We start from the raw sequence: 19,662 nt of genomic DNA, 5'->3' as shown, positions 1-19,662 counted from the left end.
TTTTGTTGCAGTAACATTGGTTTATAACATTATATAAATTTAAGGTGTGTGTCATTATATATTTTGATTTCTGTGTAGATTACATCATGCTCACCACCCAAAGACTAATTACAGTTCATCACACACACATGTGCCCAATCACCCCTTCAGCCCCCCTCCCCCCTTCCCTGCTGGTAACCACCAATCCAATCTCTGTGTCTATGTATTTGTTTGCTGTCGTTTTTATCTCCTACTTATGAGTGAGATCATATGGTATTTGACTTTTCTCCCTCTGACTTATTTCACTCAGCATAATAAGGAGTGCATCAATCTTATGCAAGTAGGTTTTTCACGTTCTTCACATAAACATCCAGAAGTAAAATAGCTGGAACATATGGTATTTCTAATTTAATTTTTTGAGAAATCTCCATACTCTTTTCCATAGTCGCTGCACCAATTTGCATTCCCACTAGCAGTGTATAAGGATTCCCTTTTCTGCATCTCCTCTCCAATACTTGGTATTTCCTGTCTTGTTAAATATAGTCAGCCTGATGGGCATGAGGTGATATTTTACTGTAATTTTGAGTTGCATTTCCCTAATAATTAGAGATTTTGAGTCTCTTTTCATGTGCCCTTTGGCTATCTGTATATCTTCTTGGGAAAAGTGTCTGTTAATATCCTTTGCTCATTTTCTGATTGGGTTGTTCATTTTTTTGCTAAGTTATAGGAGTTCTTTATATATTTTGGAAATTTTATGATTCTTTGTTCTGTTTCTGTGAAAAATGCCATTGGGATTCTGATTGGGATTGCATTAAATCTGTAGATTGCTTTAGGTAATATGGACATTTTAACTATGTTTATTCTTCCAATCCATGAGCTTGGAATATCTTTCCATTTTCTTGTTTCTTCTATAATTTCTTTCAATATTGTCTTATAGTTTTCAGTGTATAGGTCTATCAACTCATTGGTTAAATTTATTCCTAGGTATTTGATTCTTTTTGCTGTGATAGTAAATGGGATTGTATCCTTGCTTTCTCTTTCTGCTAGTTCCTTGTTATTATATAGAAATGCAACTGAATACACCTTAAAAAAAAACTAGAAAAAGAAGAACAAACAAAGCCCAAAGTAAGTAGAAGGAAGAAAATAATTTAAAAACTAGAGCAGATATAAATGAAATAGAGACAAAAAAAACAGAATAGAAAGGATCAATGAAACTGAGAGATGATTCTTTGAAAAGATAAAAAAATTGACAAACTCTTAGATAGACACACTAAGATAAAGTAGATAAAGTTAGAAATTTTACATCATTCCATAATCCTCTTGAATTATTATTTCTACTCCACTTTTTCTAGAGAATGTAATTCTACTCTATGTATGTTTATGCTTGAAAGAATTGTGTTGCATATCCAGTTATTACCTTGAGTATCAAAAATATGTATTCAAATTAAAATTAATATTTCTATCCTATGACAATAAGGCTCTAATAGTTGAATATTTTTACAAAGTTACTTTAAGTTTTAATAATTGCATTAAATTAGCCAAAGAAACATAAACACATTTCTGATTTGTTCAATAATTACTGAACACAAAATGCACGTCACAATGAGATAAGGAACTGTTTCTAAATTCTTTTAAAATTGACTAGTGTCAATTTTAACATTTAACATTTAACAAACATTATCTACTTGTGGAATAGGATGTGTTTATATCAATATCTCTTAGTTATGTAAACACTGAGAAAATTATTCGCATCAATAAGTAGCACAAGTTTTGTTATGACCATCTTGAAAATCATGTGCCTCAACTCTTTGAACACCTTCAGTATACTAGACAAAAATTCTCATAGCAATCCAACATCAGTTATTTTTAATGGACTAACAGCTGAAAAATCACAATTTATTCTTGAATTTTCTTAAAAATGAAGAATTGGAAATCACTTTAATAACAAAGGGCTCTTGCTCAGTCATTACATTTCTAACTGTCCATTTGGTACCCCTGTTTTTCCATCCTGGGGCAATGCAACATAGTGAGAATAGGGAGGGGTGAAAGACATGCATTTCTTTTGTAAAATAAGGGTTAGGAAATTGTGAAAAGTGTGGCAGGAAAGAGAACTCTACCACCCAAACACAGCAGATTGTTAGGCAGACCAGTGTTAGGAAACTAGAGTACACACAGGTGAAGATTTATCGCCTCCAGACGCTCTGTGCCATGCAGCTTGGGAAAGGTCTTCACGTACACATTAAGGCACAGACAGCCCAGGCTGGAGCCCACTGACTTAAGCCCCTCTGCTGAGGCTTTCTGTAACTGGTGGGTAATTGATTTCCCAATGACAGTATCTTTCATCCGAGACAATATGAAGTTCATAAATGGTCACTAAAGGAATATGGAATGAAAAGCCTAACTCAATAAAATTCCCTGACAGAAATTATAACAAGGGGAAGGAGTGAAATGAAATAAACTATTATTTGGTCTTGACATCTGGCACTCTATTCTGTCATATTCGCAGGCTTCTTTATTTGTAAAATCACTGTAGAATACAGAAGAAGCTAACCGCTCAATCAAAATGAGAAAGGAAGAGTGGTCACTGGGTGCCATCCCTTTCAAGAATCTCATCTACAGACAAGGGAGGGTCCCTGTCACCTGGAGGTGTCCACTGCCCTTGTTTGTGGAAGCTTCTCTTCTTTGCATTTGCCAAAACACAAGAGGATCTCCCAAAATTCATTGTGGATTTTTAATTAGTGGAAAAAAAAAAAAAAAGCCCGAGGACTGAATCACTAGTACAAGCATTATCTCATTATTATTTATTGTTATCTTGGGATGATTTGAACAAAATTTCGAAAATCCACTCTGGACATATGTGTGTCTAAAGTTGTGAATATTTCACTTGAAGACTTATAAAAAATAAATGATTAACTAATTTAAAGGCTGGCATGGACAAAGGAGCCTCCCTAGGTCTTAGGGACAAAATGTGCACCTAAACAAAATATCCCAAGAGAATCCCCCAGCTAATCAAACCACCCTCTGCATGCATGGGCATGGAATCAGCCTGGGTGGGAGGGTCCACCAGCTGGGATGACCGTGTGGTAGGGCAGGTTATTCATTGCAAAAAGATGCCCTCAAGAGGGACCAGTGGGAGCTAAAACCAGTCCATCTCCACTGCCCAGGCCACGTGCCTTGGTTGGAGGGGGCAGCAGGTTTTCTTGCTCTCATCTCAATTTGCACGTTGGCTCCCTCTCCATCTGTGGTTCCTCCTGCTGGTACCTGCTTCTTTGGGGTGGGCTGATTAGACACATCCACCCAGTTAAATGGCAGAAACAAAATTAGAGAACTCAGAAAACATAACATACTTCAGCATGGTAAAGGACTGCTCTTCCTATTATGCATGTTCACCACCCCAAAAGGTCTAGTTTCCACCTATGGTAGTTACAGTTGGTGTAAGACTCTCCCTGAGGTCACAGGGTCACAGGTGGAACAAAACATCCAATCCAGACCCTCCCTGCCTGCCCTCCACATGTGGCCAAGGCTCTAGTTTCCTCTCATTATTCATTGCCTTTTGTTTATGTTTCTAACGTGTCTCCCCAGCAGCTGGAGATGGGGAACATTTCTTAGAATTTTTGTACAGCTAGGAGTGGTCACGGGACTCAGGTCTGGTGAACGAGACATAAGTGGAGTCTTTGGGTGGCTGGAGTGTCTGGGAAATCTCTTTAATGAGGGCTGACTCAGCTGGCAAGGACCTGATTAATTCACTTTTCCCAATTTTCCCATGTCTTGCCCAAATTTCCAGGTGCTGGCTGGATACAAAAAGACATTCTTGAAAGTCCAGGGCAACCTTGAGGATGAAACACCCCTGCAGAGGAAGGCAGATCAACCAAACAAGACATGGGCACTGTTGAGTACATCATGGAGCTACAACTCCAGCCCTGGACTGCCTGCCTACCTCCAGATCTCTTTTACATGAGAAAAACAAGATGAAAGAAAACCCTAAGCATTTCAGCCACTTTTTCTGGTTTCAGTTACTATCAAGTGGATGCAATTCCCAAGAGTATGTCACATATAGAAAGACTCACTTATCAAGGAGCACAAAAAAAGACTTAGTTTAAAGACAAATGACCTTCTTTCTCATGACTTTACTTTTTTAATGGGAAAATTTAAAGACAGCTCAGCACTGTGAAACAGAGAACAAGGCCACTTCAGCCCATGACCAACCTGCAGGCTCCATGCCTGATCAGCAAAGAAGGAGCTTTGTGCAGGAACCAAGACAGAAGCCAAGGTGGTCCTGCAAGGGTGGTTCCGTCCTAAAGGCACATGCGCAGGACAGGCTTCCTGTGCTTTGATGAGAGTTTAGAGGAGAAGCCAATAGACAATAAAAGAATTAGGAAAGCGCCTGTCTTAGCTGTTATTCCATAACAAGTAGTGGGGGCAGGTGAGAGGGAAAGAGGCTCAGAAGATACTGGCCTTGGAGGCTAGAGTGGTTCAGGCTCAGTGCCTGGAAGAGGGGCGTGATAAGGAAGGGCTTCAAGGCTTAAAGTCTGAGGGCCACTGGGTCCAAATGCCCCAGAGACAGAATCACAGACTAGCCTTGGCTGACTCACTAATAAAGAAGGCCACAAGTGCTGAGTAAAGAAATCTGATCACAGGAAGAAAACAGCGAGCAGGAATTTGCAGCACAATTAGCAAGTGGATACGATGTGGAGAACAGAGCTTGCCAGAACCCAAGAAAGGGTGGGAGGTTCCCAAGAAACGGTGACCCCCCCAAATACTGCCACCCCAGGCTACACTTGGCATCAGGCCTTCTTCAGCTTCCTGGCCCCACACAGCCACCTGGCCACCATGCCCAGCAGCTTCCCACAGAGCCACATGGTGCCCAGGGTGACCACCAGCAGGAACAAGAAGACGTCAAGTAGATATTGTTGATACCACGACTGCTGGAAGGAATATGGCTTGAGGTGTGCAGCACCTCCTGTCTGGAGGATGTGGTTTGTCCAGCCCACCAGCCTCTGGCTGGGGGTCAGGGGGTGAGAGCGCCTGATGATGCTAGCAGCCACTGCTGTAGATTTGTACCTGTTGGCAGAAACAGAGGTAGCCAGTTACTCTTGTGGTCTCACAAGCCTTAGAGGACTTGTGTCACACACATACACTTTCCACCATATGCACAAAAGATTCTGCTTCAAGGAAAAGTTTTTGGCTTCATCTTGCCACTGTCTAAATGGGTCCCTTTGAAAAGTTCCAACTGGTGCTTTCATGCCATTCTTAGAGCTAAAAGTGCTAAACTATAAAAAAGTGAATCAATTTGTATGGTCTTGCCTCTACCCCAATGAGGCTTATGGTATACTGTAAGAAAATTAAAGAAACAAGAAAAATCTCAAGTAAATAATCTAACAGTGCACCTAAAGGAACTAGAAAAAAAAGGAAAAACATAGCTCAAAATCAGTAGAAGGAAGGAAATAATAAAAACAAATTCAGAAATAAATGAAATAGAGACTAAAAAAAAATAGAAAGGATCAATGAAACTAAGAGCTACTTCTTTGAAAATATAAACAAAATTGACACACTTTTAGCTATACTCACCAAGAAAAAAAGAGAGAAGTCTCAAATAACTAAAATCAGAAACAAAGAGGAGAAATTAGAACGGATACCACAGAAATACAAAGGATTATAAGAGAATACTGTGAAAAGCTACACAGCAACAAATTGGACAATCTAGAAGAAATGGATAAATTCTTAGAATGATACAAACTTCCAAAACTGTATCTAAAAGAGATAGAGAATTTGAATAGACTAATCAGCAGTACAGAGATTGGAATAGTAATCAAAAATCTCCCAAAAAACAAAAGTCCAGGACCAGACACCTTCCCTGGTGAATTCTACCAAACATTCAAAAAAGACTTAAATATGAGGAGTGATGTCAGTATCACGGCAGAGTGAACTTGCCTGGGACTCTCTCCCCTCCAACATACGACAAAAGGGAGCAACCATATTCCAACAGAAAATACCATAACAGCACAAAAACCTCGGAGAGACACTCAGTCACATGACGGAGGGCGGAGTGGCTGGAGCCCTCCTTGGAGGAGCTGGAATGGGGTAAGAGAGAACTTCGCTCCCTCCCCTAAAGACTGCGGTTTCTGCTGCAAGGCGGCTACATGAGGGAAGGAGCGGGGGAGGGGTTGTGCATCAGCAGGATCACCCAGGACTCCCTAGGGTCCTTGCAGCCTAGAGGGAAGCCCTCTAACAAGGCAAAAGCTTTCATGCGGGGTGACCTCATCAAGCCAAGACCCCAGGAGACCAAGAGCTGATGGGGAAACCTGGGACTGCATGCAGGAGAAAGCACCCCTCCCCCGACCTACACCATGCCATCTCTGCTGAAGGCAGAAGGCTCAGAACACGTGGGTCTCAACCCCCACCCAGTGGTGATAGGCTGTAACTGCAACCAAATAATATCAGAAGGAGAAAGACCCAACCTTCCAACATCAGGCACTTCAACAAATCTTCAGACCAGAGAGAAAACAACAAGCACCCAGAACTCAGTCCTGAGGACACAGAAATATGTAAACTAAATGACAATGAATTCAAAACAGCTATCATCAAAAAACTCAATGAGGTAAAAGAGACTATAGAGAAACAATTCAATGAGTTCAGGAGCTACCTCACAAAAGAGATTGAAACTATAAAGAAGAATCAATCAGAAATATTAGAGATGAAAGACACAATGGAAGAGATAAAACAAAATATGGATTCCCTGAATGCTTGTGTGGACACCATAGAGGAGTGAATCAGCATAATTGAAGGTAGACATGTTGAAATGCTCCAGATAGAGGAGGAGAGAGAAGTGAGACTAAAAAGAAATAGAAAGTCTCTGAGAAATATCTGACAAAATGAGGAAATGCAACATAAGAATTACAACTATTCAAGAAGGTGAAGAGAAGGAGAATGGAGCAGAAATCTTGTTCAAAGAAATAATAGCAGAGAACTTCCCAAATCTAGGGAATGAGAGGGAAATATGTGTGGAGGAAGTATCCAGATCTCCTAGATTTGTCAATGTAAAAAGACCTACTGCAAGGCATATAGTAGTAAAACTGGCAAAAATGAATGACAAAGAAAGAATACACATGGCAGCTAGGCAGAAGAAAACAACCTACAAAGGAATTCCTATCAGACTTTCATCAGATTTCTCTGCAGAAACCTTACAAGCTAGGAGAGAATGGAATGACATATTCAAAACTTTAAAAGATAAAAATCTTCAGCCAAGAATACCCTATCCAGCAAAATCCATTCAGATATGAGGAAGAAATTAAATCTTTCCCAGACAAACAAAAGCTGAGGAACTTTGTAGCCATGCATGAGACCCCACTACAAGAAATCCTCAAGAAGGCCCTCATACCTGAACAAAAGAAAAAAAAGGGAGAAAGGGTCACAAAACACAGAGCAAGGGGACAAATAGATAGAATCAGAATAGGATAGCAAATATTCAACTATGGCATTAGGGCTAAAGGGAAGGAAAACACCAAAAACAAAGACAACCTTGTCACTTTAACCACAAACTGACAACATAAGTTGGAATAAGATATGAGAAAAATAGCTTAGGAAGGGCGGAGGAAAGGGACTGAATCAGTTTAGGCTAAGGAAATAAGAGGCCACCAGAAAATGGACTATCTTATACATGAGATTCTGAATACAATCTTCAGGGTAGTTACCAAACTAAAAAGCAGAACAGAGACACAAACAATAAATAAGGAAAAAACTAAGGAACACATCATAAAAAACTACATAATTCAATGGGTAGACCAAAACACACAGGGCGAGAAACAAAGGAAATGCAGGAAAACTAGAAAACGAGTGACAGAATGACAGCATTAAGCCCTCATACATCAATAATAACCCTCAATGTAAACGGATTGAACTCTCCACTAAAAAGACACAGAGTGGCAAGATGGATTAAAGAACAAGATCCAACAATTTGTTGCCTCCAGGAAACAAATCTCACCTCCAATGACAAATACAGGCTCAGAGTAAAGGGGTGGAAGATGATACTCCAAGCTAATGGCAAACAAAAGAAAGCAGGTATCACAATACTTATATCAGACAAAGTAGACTTCAAGATAAGGCAGGTAAAGAGAGACAAAGAAGAACAATATATAATGATCAAAGGGACACTCCATTAAGAAGTAATGCTTATAAATATCTATGCACCCAACACAGGAGTACCAAAGTTCATAAAGCAACTATTAACAAACCTAACACAAGATATCAAAAATAACACAATAATAGTAGGGGACCTCAACATCCCACTCACATCATTGGACAGATCATCCAGACAGAAAATCAACAAGGAAACAGTGGAATTAAACAAAAAGCTAAACCTGTTGGATTTAATAGAGATATATAGAACACTCCATCCAAAAACAGCAGAATATACATTCTTCAAGGGCGCACGGAACATTCTCAAGGCTAGAACATATGTTAGGAAACAAGGCAAGCCTCTATAAATTTGAAAAAATTGAAATAATAACAAGTATCTTCTCCGATCATAATGCTATAAAGCTATAAATTAATTACAAGAAAAAAGCTGTGAAAGGGACAAAGATGTGGAGACTAAACAATATGCTATTGAACAAGCAATGGATCATTGAAGAAATTAAAGGAGAAATCAAAAAATATCTGGAGACAAGTGAAAGTAATAACATGCTATATCAACTCATATGGGATGCAGCAAAAGCTGTATTAAGAGGGAAATTCATCGCAATACAGACACACCTTAACAAACAAGAAAAATCCCAAATAAGCAATCTCAAATTACACCTAACTGAATTGGAGAAAGAAGAACAAACAAAGCCCAAAGTCAGCAGATGGAGAGAAATAATAAAAATCAGAGCAGAAAGAAATGCTATTGAAACAAAAAAGGCAGTAGAAAGGATCAATGAAACAAAGAGCTGGTTCTTTGAGAAGACAAATAAAATTGACAAACCCCTAGCCAGACTTAAAAAGAAAAAAGAGAAAAAGCTCAGATAAACAAAATCAGAAATGAAAGAGGAGAAATAAGAACAGGCTCCACATAAATACAATGGATTATAAGAAAATACTATGAAAAACTATATGCCAACAAAATGAATAACTTAGAGAAATTTTGAAACTATAAAACTATAAAGCTCCTGGAAGATAATATTGATAGTACACTCTTTGACATCGAACTAAAAAGGAACTTTTCAAATACCATGTCCTGTCAGACAAGGGAAACAAAAGAAAAAGTAAACAAGTGGGAATTCATCAGAACAGAGAGCTTCTGCAACGCAAAAGAAATCAGGATCAAAACAAAGAGACAACCCACCAATTGGGAGAAAATATTTGCAAATAATATATCTGACAAGGGGTTAATCTCCGTAATATATAAGGAACTCACACAACTGAACAATAAGAAAGCAAACAATCTGATCAAAAAGTGGGCAGAGGAGATAGACATTTTTCCAAAGAAGATATACAGATGGCCAATAAACACATGAAAAGACGTTCAACATCACTAATCATCAGGGAAATGCAAATCAAAACTACACTAAGATACCACCTTACTCCTGTTAAAATGGCTATAATCACTAAGACTAAAAGTAACAAATGTTGGAGAGAGTGTGGAGAGAAGGGAACACTCACACACTGCTGGTGGGAAGGCAAACTGGTGCAGCCACTATGGAAAACAGTATGGAGATTCCTCAAAAAACTAAAACTAGAACTACCTTATGACCCAGCTATACCACTACTGGGTATCTACCCAAACAATTTGAAATCAACAATCCAAAGGAACATATGCACCCGTATATTCGTAGCAGCACTATTCACAATAGCCAAGACATGGGAGCAAACCAAGCTCCCATCGACTGATGATTGGATAAAGAAGATGTGGTGTATATATATACAATGCGATACTGCTCAGCCAGAAAAAAATACAAATTCATCCCATTTGCAATAACATGGAAGGATCTAGAGGGAATTATGCTAAGTGAAATAAGCCAGTCTGAGAAAGACAAACACCAGATGATTTCAGTCATATGTGGAATATAAACAAGTACTTGGACAAAGAAAGCAGTTCACTGGTTACCAGGGGAAGGGTGGTGGGGGCGGCATAGGGGGTGAAAGGGAGCACTTATGTGGTGACAGACAAGAAATCATGTACAAATGAAATCTCACATTGATGTAAATTATTATGAACTCAATAAAAAAAAGACTTAGTACTTATCCTTCTAAAACTCTTCCAAAAAGTCAAATAGGAGGAGAGGCTTCCTAAAACATTCTATGAAACCAATTACCCTGATACCAAAACCAGACAAGTACAATACAAAAAAGAAAATTACAGGCCAATATCATTGATGAACATAGGTGCAAGAATACTCAACAAAATACTAGTAAATTGAATGCAACAATATGTTAAAAAAAATCATACACCACGATGAAGTGGGACGTATTCCAAGGATGCAGGAATAGTTCAACATTAACAAATTAATCATTGTGTTACACCACATCAACAAAATGAAGAATAAAAGTCACATGATCATCTCAATAGATGCAGAGAAAGCATATAACAAAATAGAGCCTCCATTTATGATTTAAAAAACTCTGAATAAAATGGGTATAGATGGAAAGCACCTCAACATAATAAAGGCCATACATGGCAAACCCACAGCCAATATCATACTCAAAGTGAAAAACTGAAAACTATCCCATTAAGAACAGGAACCAGACAAGGATGCCTACTTTCACCACTCTTATTTAATGTAGTATTAGAAGTCCTAGCCAGAGAAATCAGGCAAGAAAAAGTAGTGAAAGGGATCCAAACTGGAATGGAAGAAGCAAAACGGTCACTATTTGCAGATGACATGATTTTATATATAAAAAATCCTAAATAATATACCAAAACAACTATTATAAATAATGAATGAATACAGTAAAGCTGCAAGATATAAAATCAACATACAAAAATCAGTTGCATTTCTACACACTAGCAACAAAGTAGCAGAAAGAGTAGTTAAGAATAAAATCCCATATTCAATTGCAACAAAAAGAATAAAATTCCCAGGAGTAAATTTAACCAAAGATGCGAAAGACCTGTATACAGAAAACTATAAAACATTGTAGAAAGAAGTAGAAGAAGACACAAAAAAATGGAAAGATATTTCATGTTCATGGATTGGAAGAATTAACTTAGTTAAAATGTCCATACTTTCTAAAGCAAGCTACAGAGTCAGTGCAATTCATATCAAAGTCCCAACAAAATTTTTCACAATAAATAAAAGAATCCTAAAATTTATGTGGAACAACAAAAGACCCTGAATAGCCAACAGAATGCTGAGAAAAAAAGAACAAAGCTGGAGTTATCACACTCCCTGATTTCAAAATATGCTACAAAGCCATAGTAATCAAAACAGCAGGGTACTGGCAGAAAAACAGGCAAACAGATAATGGAAGAGAATTGAGAGCCCAGAAATAAACCCATACATCTACGGACAGTAAACTTTTCAAAAGGGAGCCAAGATCATACAATGGAGAAACTATAGTCATTTCAATAAATGGTCTTGGGAAAATTGGGCAGCCACATGCAAAAGAATGAAACTAGACCATTATCTTACATGATACACAAAAATTAACTCAAAATGAATTAAAGACTTGGGTGTAAGACCTGAAGCCATATAAATTCTAGAAGAAAACATAGGCAGTATGCTCAACATCACTCTTAGCATCTTTTCAAATATCATATCTCACCAGGCAAGGGAAACAAAAGAAAAAATAAACAAATGAGGCTACATCAAACTAAAAAACTTCTGTACAACAAAGGAAGCCATCAATAAAACAAAAAGACAACCTAACAATTGGGAGAAGATATTTGCAAACCATATATCTGATGAGCAGTTAATATCCAAAATACATAAGGAACTCATGCAACTCAACAACAAAGAAACAAATAACCCAATTAAAAAATAGGCAATGGATCTTTTTCCAAAGACCATATACAGATGGCCAAAAGGCACATGATAAGATGTTTAACATCACTAATTTTTAGGGAAATTAAAATAAAAACTATAATGAGATATCACCTCACATCCATCAGAATAGCTATAATTAGCAAGTCAAGAAATAAGTGTCGGAGAAGATGTGGAGAAAAGAGAACCCTCATATACTGCTGGAGGGAATGCAAACTTGTGCAGCCACTACAGAAAACAGTATGGAGATGCCTTAAAAAATTAAGACTAAAACTACCATGTGATCCAGCTATTCCACTGCTGGGTATTCATTCAAAGAATAGGGAAACATGAAGGCATAAATATATATGCACCGCTATGTTCATTCAACCATTATTTACAATAGCCAAGACTTGGAAACAACCTAGGAGTCCATCAATAGATGAGCGAATAAAGAAGACGTGGTATAAATACACAGTGGAATACTTCTCAGCTAAAAAAGTATGAAATCTTGACAGTTGCAACAACATGGATGGAACTTGAAGGTATTATGCTAAGCGAAATAAGTCAAATAGAGAAAGTCAAATATTGTATGATTTCACTCGTAAGTAGAAGATAAAAACAACAAACAAACACATAGATACAGGGATTAAATTGGTGGTTACCAGAGGGGAAGTGGGGAGGGAAGAGTCTGAAAGAGGGGATAGGGCACATGTGTACAGTGATGGATGGTAATTAGTCTTTGGGTGGTGAACATGATGTAGTCTACACAGAAACTGAAATATAATGATGCATGCCTGAAATTCATATAATGTTATAAACCAGTTACCTCAATTTAAAAAAGGTTAAAAAAAAATTGGCAGAAATAATTGAACCATCCAAACCATTAAAATCCAGAAAAAGAAAATAAATACAATGTAATTATTATATACATATATTGGGCACCTACTTTGTGCTGGTGTCTGGCCTAGGTGACAGATATGATTCTGAAGACTGTGTCCCAGGAGGACACCTGCACTTTCCGGCCCCTTCACAGCATCCTGTTGACCAGCACTAGCTCCATGGGCTGCAGCCTGCATATTTGCACATGGCCCCACACTTAGCCTGGTCCTGTGCTTGATTCAATTCTCTACTATCACCTTCTTGAAATGTTAGAACTTTATAATAAGGGCTGTACGTTTCCATGTTACATCAGGCCCCACAAGTTATGAAGCCGGCCCTAATGTATGATGCCTGGGGACCATTCCAGGAAAGATGACTCCTTCACAGGAGCCAGTGGTTCATGTCCATTTTGGGTCTAGGTCTTTGAAAATTGAATGAAAGTTACAAACCCATTTTTCAGGGATTGAACAATTTGCAACACATAAGATACCAAATAGATGTAAAATTTCTGAGTTTTCTGACTCTTGGAGCTTAACACCTTTTCTAGGGCTAAAAGTCATAACCTATGTGGCTGTTTTTCAGCCATCTCACAAGGACTACTTATGGGGCTCCTACATGCAAGGTAGTATGTTAGGCCTTGAGGTCTGATTCAGGTTTGTGCCCTTGAACTCCAGGTTACTCAGTCCTTCTTAGTTATAGGAAAAAAATATATATTTTTTTCTCTTCATATGAGATCCTGCTGCTGCATGTTAAGTAACCTAAGACATCGATGGCCCTGTTAGCAACTCACTTAACAGAAATTCCTTCAGACTCACTTTGTGGCAGGCCCTATGCTAGGCCCTGGGAACATCATGAAAAACGAGACCTACTGCTGTCCTGGGGGGCTTACTCTCTACTTTCTAGTGTGGGGGACAGATAATAAATTAAAATCTATAGAAATGGAATAATATAGGTCCTGAGAAGTGTTAAGAAGAAAATAATGAATTATGATTGGAGTGGGTAGGAGAGGAGTCTAGATAAGACTGACAAAAAACGATGGCCTCTCTCTCTGAAGAGGCAGCTTTGGAGATGAGACCCAAATGTGATGAAGGAGTCATCCCTGTGAAGAGAAAGGAAGGTGTGTTCTAGGCAACAGGACACACCAAGGTCCTGAGGTAGGGAGTAGTATAGCATATTGGGTACAGGAAGGCAACCTCTTACTCAGTTGGAATTCTACTAAAAGTACCCCGAAATATAAGACCTCTCAAAGAGAACCTGTGTAAGTAGTTTGATTTCCTCACAATCCATTAAGTACAAAATTCTCCTCAGCATTTACCTAAATTGCCTAGTCTTGCTCATAGAGGAGACAGGTCAGCTGTTAGCATCACACACATATTATTTCATATCCTCGAAGTTTCAGGTTTTATCGCAAAAAGACCCACATGATACCCTTCATGTTTGATGTCTTCATTCAGCCTATGTGGCCACAAGCCCAGAGAGCCACATACCTCTTGTCTTCTATGACTTGCTTCATCTTCAGAGCCAGTGTTTCAGCCTTGATCTGCTTTACCTGGATAGAAACACCAAACTTTTTGGCTTCTATTCGGAACAGGTTTTCAGGCTGGTCTCCAAAGAGAGGAATCCCCACCATGGGCACACCATGTTGGATGGCCTCCATGATGCTATTTAGCCCACCATGGGTGACAAAGAGACGGATGCGAGGGTGAGCTGTTGCAAATAAGAAAGAGAACATAGCATTTCAGGATGAAAAGTTTCAGAATACCAGGTAAAGCAGAAAGGGCAAAAGAAAATGACAATGGATTCTCAGTGTGTTGGAGCCATTGTAAAGAAGAGTTTTCTTGGGACACATTCAAGGTGGATGTTCCAACATACAGGATTAGAAACATTGTCTGTGTACAGAGACACCTTGCCACAGGTAGAACCCAGCTAAGAATGAGACCTAAGGGAAATCTGTAGAGAATAGTGCTAAGCAAGGCATATGTCTCTATCAATCCATCCATCCATCCTTCCACCCATCCATCCATCCTTCTCTCTATCATCCCAGTGCCTTTCTTTGCTTATTTCATCTATGTTTTCTCTTTGTGTCTCTCTCTGTCTCTGTCTCATTCTTTGTTGTGAGCAATCTTTTCTCACCTGCCAACTAATTTCCTTCTTCCCTGAATTCCTGACACACTTACTGACTTCAGAACCCATGTGGCATTCATAAAACTTACATAGTATGTGTGTCTCCTCAAATAAAGGAGAAAACCCTTGAAAACAGACTGGACTCTATACCTTGATATTTCCAGTTTCAGTGTTTCCATCCCACCCTTATTTAGAGCTAAGTAAAATGATTGTTCATAGTGAAGAATCCATCTCAACCTGTGCCACTCAACTGGGATGTACATCAGAATCTCCTTGTCTCTCTTTGAAATGAGAACCACGTGCCCCACCCCAAAGTTAGAGAAATACTTTTGCAGAAGTGGAACCAGGAATCGGTTTCTTAAATTCCTCAGATGATTTTGAGTCATAACCATGGTTTAAAACCTCTGATACACCAGTGTCTATGGCAGTGAGGAGTCTCTAAGAAGCATCACTAGGCCCAGAGTAAACCTGGTGGGGAGTGAGAGAGCTCTCTGGTACTGGAGACTCAATTGACCTAATAACTGGCTATGAGGTTGCTCAGCTTGATGCTCAGGTATTTTGACATTCCAAAGACACTGAAGGCATCAAAGTTGTAAAGGCATGAGTCATTCACACTTTGTAGCTAAGGAGGATGTATTTGTGTGCCTGTGTATGTGTGTGTATACATATATATATTTTATATGTATAAAGACAAGTGGATAAACAGGTGCAGATGAAGACACTAAATACAGTGGCAACGTGTTTCTGGTATACTCTCTCAGAGTACACAGGTTATTTTCTATCGTGTTGGGGTGACCTTGTTCAAGACCAAATGCAGTAGGTCAATGTGACTATGGTGGCTGCTGATATCATTCCTGGGATAGAAAAGAATGAAAAGGAGATGGCTGTTTGTGTATCCAATCTTATTGGAAGAATAGCCTGCTTTTCCAAGGACTCCAACTGGCCACTCTATTCCTGCCCTCTGGAGAATTACCTTTAGCTATCAGCTCCTTCTCATGCTGATGGGTTTGCCCAACTACAAGTCAGAAACCTGATGAGCCCTAGATGCATGTAAATACAAAGAGAGAAGCAGATTTGAGTAGTCCTCACCCAGAAGGTCACTCTGAGGAAGCCAGTCCACAATTTTCACATTTGCTGCCAAACTGATGTCTTTGGGCCAATGAGAAGGCTTACACCTCCATATGACCCCTTGAGGGAGATGAGCAAAGGCACTGTTCATTTCTTTGAGAAGCTCATGGGATGAATAATTGCTGATCAAGGAGCCCAGGGCCACAAGCACAAAACCAGAGTCTCCAAACTTGGCAATGAAATTCTCAAATTCCTAGAGAGAGATAAGAATGGAAAGGAGGTGAACAAAGTTGTCATAAAAGCCAGGACATCCATAAAATGAAAGTCAGCTATTTACTGAACACACCTTTCTGTCACTCCCAGAGCTCACTGTCCTGAAACAATCGTCAAATGGCTGGAACAGCTCAGCACCCTCTACATTGTGCTCATGCCCATTGTGTTGATGGAGCATCTTTCCTCTTTGAAAACCTGATCCTACTATCCACGCTATTCCAGATTCTCTACTCATTTTGGGTCCGTGGAAACACAGTCACTTGGGAGTTTTCCACAGTGAGAACAGAGGTGCTAGTGCAAGGAGGAATTCCAGTGGGGATCAGGGCCCAGGAGAGGATGGTGGGACTTCTGGCGGCTAGAGGGGAGAAGCTGGCATAGGAAGTGGAGGCAGAATAAGGAAGGCAACTGGCCACCCACACCCAATGCACCATGGCATGGGCTTTGCTCTGATATTCCATGATATTCTCAGTCACTGATCTTTGTAGTTCATCTCCTACCTCAGTGGTTCACCCACATGACTGCAAATTATATCCACATGGGAAGACTTTTTAAAAAGTGGCAATGCCCAGTCCCAACTCCAGACCTGGGCACCTTATTTTTAAAGTACTCCAGGCAGTTCTTAAGGAGAGTTGTGACCTCATGTTGCAATCTTGGCTTTAACATAATTTTGTCAATTCTTACTTTCAAAATCTCTTAGGATCCTGACTCATTCCGGACCACAGTAGCTCCTTCTCAACTCTCAGAGCTTCACCCTATTCGGCTGATTCCATCCAGCACAACAATGTCTGATTTACCAGTTCAAAGGACCACTTTAAAAGAGCCTTTTATAATTACAAAAGTAACATAAGACCCTTATATAGAGATTGGAAAATTCAGAAAACAAAAAATTTTATTTGAGGAAGATTAGCCCTGAGCTAACATCTGCTGTCAATCCTTTTTTTTCTGAGGAAGACTGGCCCTGAGCTAGCATCCATGAGCATCTTCCTCTACTTTATATGTGGGATGCCTGTCACATCATGACTTGCCAAGTGGTGCATAGGTCTGCACCTGGGATCTGAACTGGCGAAGCCGAGGCCACGGAAGTGGAACATGTCAACTTAACCACTGTGCCACGAGGCCGGCCCCCAGAGAAGAAATTTTTTTGAAAAAGCCTCTATTATCTGACAGTGATTGCAACCCTTACTCCCATTATGCTCCTGCTTAACAATTCCCTCCCCCAGCCAAGTCCTGAGTCCCCCTCCTGTGGAAGCCTTCCTGCAATCTGGCCTGGTTATATTTGTGCAATTGATTCTTCCACTCTATGGTCTAGACAGAGTCACGCAGTGAATGCACAGTCATGGCCATTTCACTTCTACCTCTACACTTGGGCTCCCAGTTCTCTCCACCTGAAATGTCTTCCCTCCCAGCTCATTCTTAAAAGTTCTGCTACCAACTCACAGCCCATCTAGCCTATGAATCATTCTCCAACTCTTCCTGTGAGCACGTCTAGACCAGGGATCATTCCTCAACTCTTCCTGCTCACTCAGTGCAAGGTCAGCAGAGGAAGGGTAGACACATCGGTGCCTGGAAGGCCCAGGCCAAATCAGGGCTCCTCTCAGCTCTGAAATAAAGGCAGTGGGAGAGTCACATACACCGTCTGAGCCTGTCTCTCATTTTTAAAATGTCAACCATCTTGGTTCCCTCCAGGTGGGAGTATACAAATATAAGATAAATTCAATAAAATGGCAACCCAGTGCTGACAGGCAGCAGCCAGCCAAATAATCTCAGCTCCTCCCCATTTTGAAAACTTCTAGAAGTAGTTCTGAGTCTATGCATTCAAAACAACTAGGCATGTTTACAACTTACAACACCCAGGACAGACCCCAGATCAACCAAATCAGGAGGCCTATATAGAGCTAGGAACCAGGGCTCTACAGGCCGGGAATACTGAAGATGATGCCTGCAGTCAGACCCATGCAGTCCTGCCTTGGTGACATTCTGTCTCACAGTGTTGTTTGTTTTACTGTGAGTAACTCATCTCCTTAACTATTCTTGCACTTGACGTGTGATGGATGCTTACTGCGTACTTACCTGACATATGATCATACACAACGCAAGTAAAAATATAAACTTATTAAAAGGCTTATTCCATTAGAACAAGAAAGAGGGTGAGGCAAGAGAGGACCCTGGGGGTACCATTTAAGGAAGTCCTGAATCTCAGGGTTCTGGCAGTCCTATCACTGTACTTACATGAAGCTCAAAATGAGTACTTACTTAAAAAGTGTGCCCTAGGAGCCTCACTTGCTTCACCCTCCTTCACTCCCAGGATCTCACTGGCAGGGGCACCACCAGCTCTGCACAGATGACCCCTGCACGAAGCCCTTATTGAGAGCTAAGGTTTTACTTACCTGTGGTACTGCTTTAACAGGTTTGGCCATTAAGCCTCCAACATACACAGTGTTGGGAAGCAGAGGCTGAGCAAAATCAAAGGCAAAGTCAGTGTTAACAAACCACAACTCTGCTTTCTTTAGAAGATGAGACAAAACTGGCCTAGAGCCTTCAGGAAAATGCTCCTTGATGATGTTGTCAAATGTAGAGTGGGTTTGCCATTGCTTCACAGAGAAATCAAAAAACATCAAGAAGTTCTTCACTCGGCCCCAGAAGCCCATGCGGTCGGATAGCAAGGAATTGAATACTGGCACATAAGAGAGGGGGCTTGGTAGTCCAAAGTCCATATAGCCAAACGTGGTGGGAAGAACAGACACAAATGGCTTCCCAAGCTTCTCAGCAACCAGGGGAGAACACAAGTCAAATGCGTCAACAAATAACAGGTCAAAGTTCTCATTCTCTAAAGAGTCCATGATATCATTTCTCTTTAGCAAATGACTGCACTGAAGTCCCTGTAGTTCCATATACTTTAAAAAGTTTTCAAATGTGTCTCTGAGAGAAAGAAAATCAATGATAAATGTTTGTTGGAGGAGTTGATTTCACAATAAAGAAAAGAATCTTGGGCTATAAAGATTTTTCGCAGGTGGGCAAGACCACACATAACAGCAGCATCCTCTTCCATCATTGTCCATTAATAGCCTCTTCTCAGGCAGGCTGGAAGATATTCTGGTCCTGAGAGCGTTTCCTTCCTCCCCTCCCTTCTCCTCTCTGATCCAAATCTCAAGCACTCTCTAAGCCAGTTAATCAGAAAATTTATCTTTGAACTCAATTCTTGAAATCCCTGGTCACAGTTGAAATTGAATTGCCACTGTTGGGTCTTCTGCTCTGGGAGCCTTCTGTGACTACACTAGACCTCACAGATCTCTTTCTACTTGGTAAATACTGGCATGTTCTCCTTAACTTTCACTTACGTACTGACTTTACATTAGTGATTTTCTTGTTTACTCAGCCAAACTGTGGAAGTTACTTG

General features: G+C 39.9%; 1 protein-coding gene across 3 annotated transcripts in view; it reads right to left on the bottom strand.

Annotated features, from left to right (window-relative positions):
* Nucleotides 1-1,828: 1,828 nt before the first annotated feature.
* Nucleotides 1,829-19,662, bottom strand: part of LOC100067844 (UDP-glucuronosyltransferase 3A1) — a 28,451-nt gene continuing 10,617 nt past the window's right edge. For all 3 annotated transcript variants that reach the window (XM_014734908.2, XM_001497793.3, XM_070245940.1), the window contains 4 exons: nt 18,653-19,184; nt 16,014-16,245; nt 14,288-14,507; nt 1,829-5,040 (listed from right to left, as the gene is read on the bottom strand). In XM_014734908.2, coding sequence (XP_014590394.2) covers nt 4,764-5,040; nt 14,288-14,507; nt 16,014-16,245; nt 18,653-19,184 — 1,261 coding nt within the window. In that variant the 3' untranslated portion in view covers nt 1,829-4,763. The remainder of the gene's footprint in view (nt 5,041-14,287; nt 14,508-16,013; nt 16,246-18,652; nt 19,185-19,662) is intronic.

This window comes from Equus caballus, chromosome 21 (assembly GCF_041296265.1).
Source record: "Equus caballus isolate H_3958 breed thoroughbred chromosome 21, TB-T2T, whole genome shotgun sequence".
In the NCBI taxonomy this organism is placed as follows: domain Eukaryota; kingdom Metazoa; phylum Chordata; class Mammalia; order Perissodactyla; family Equidae; genus Equus; species Equus caballus.
The sequence above is the reverse complement of the archived record's forward strand: the minus strand, read 5'-3'. Positions and strand labels throughout refer to the sequence as shown.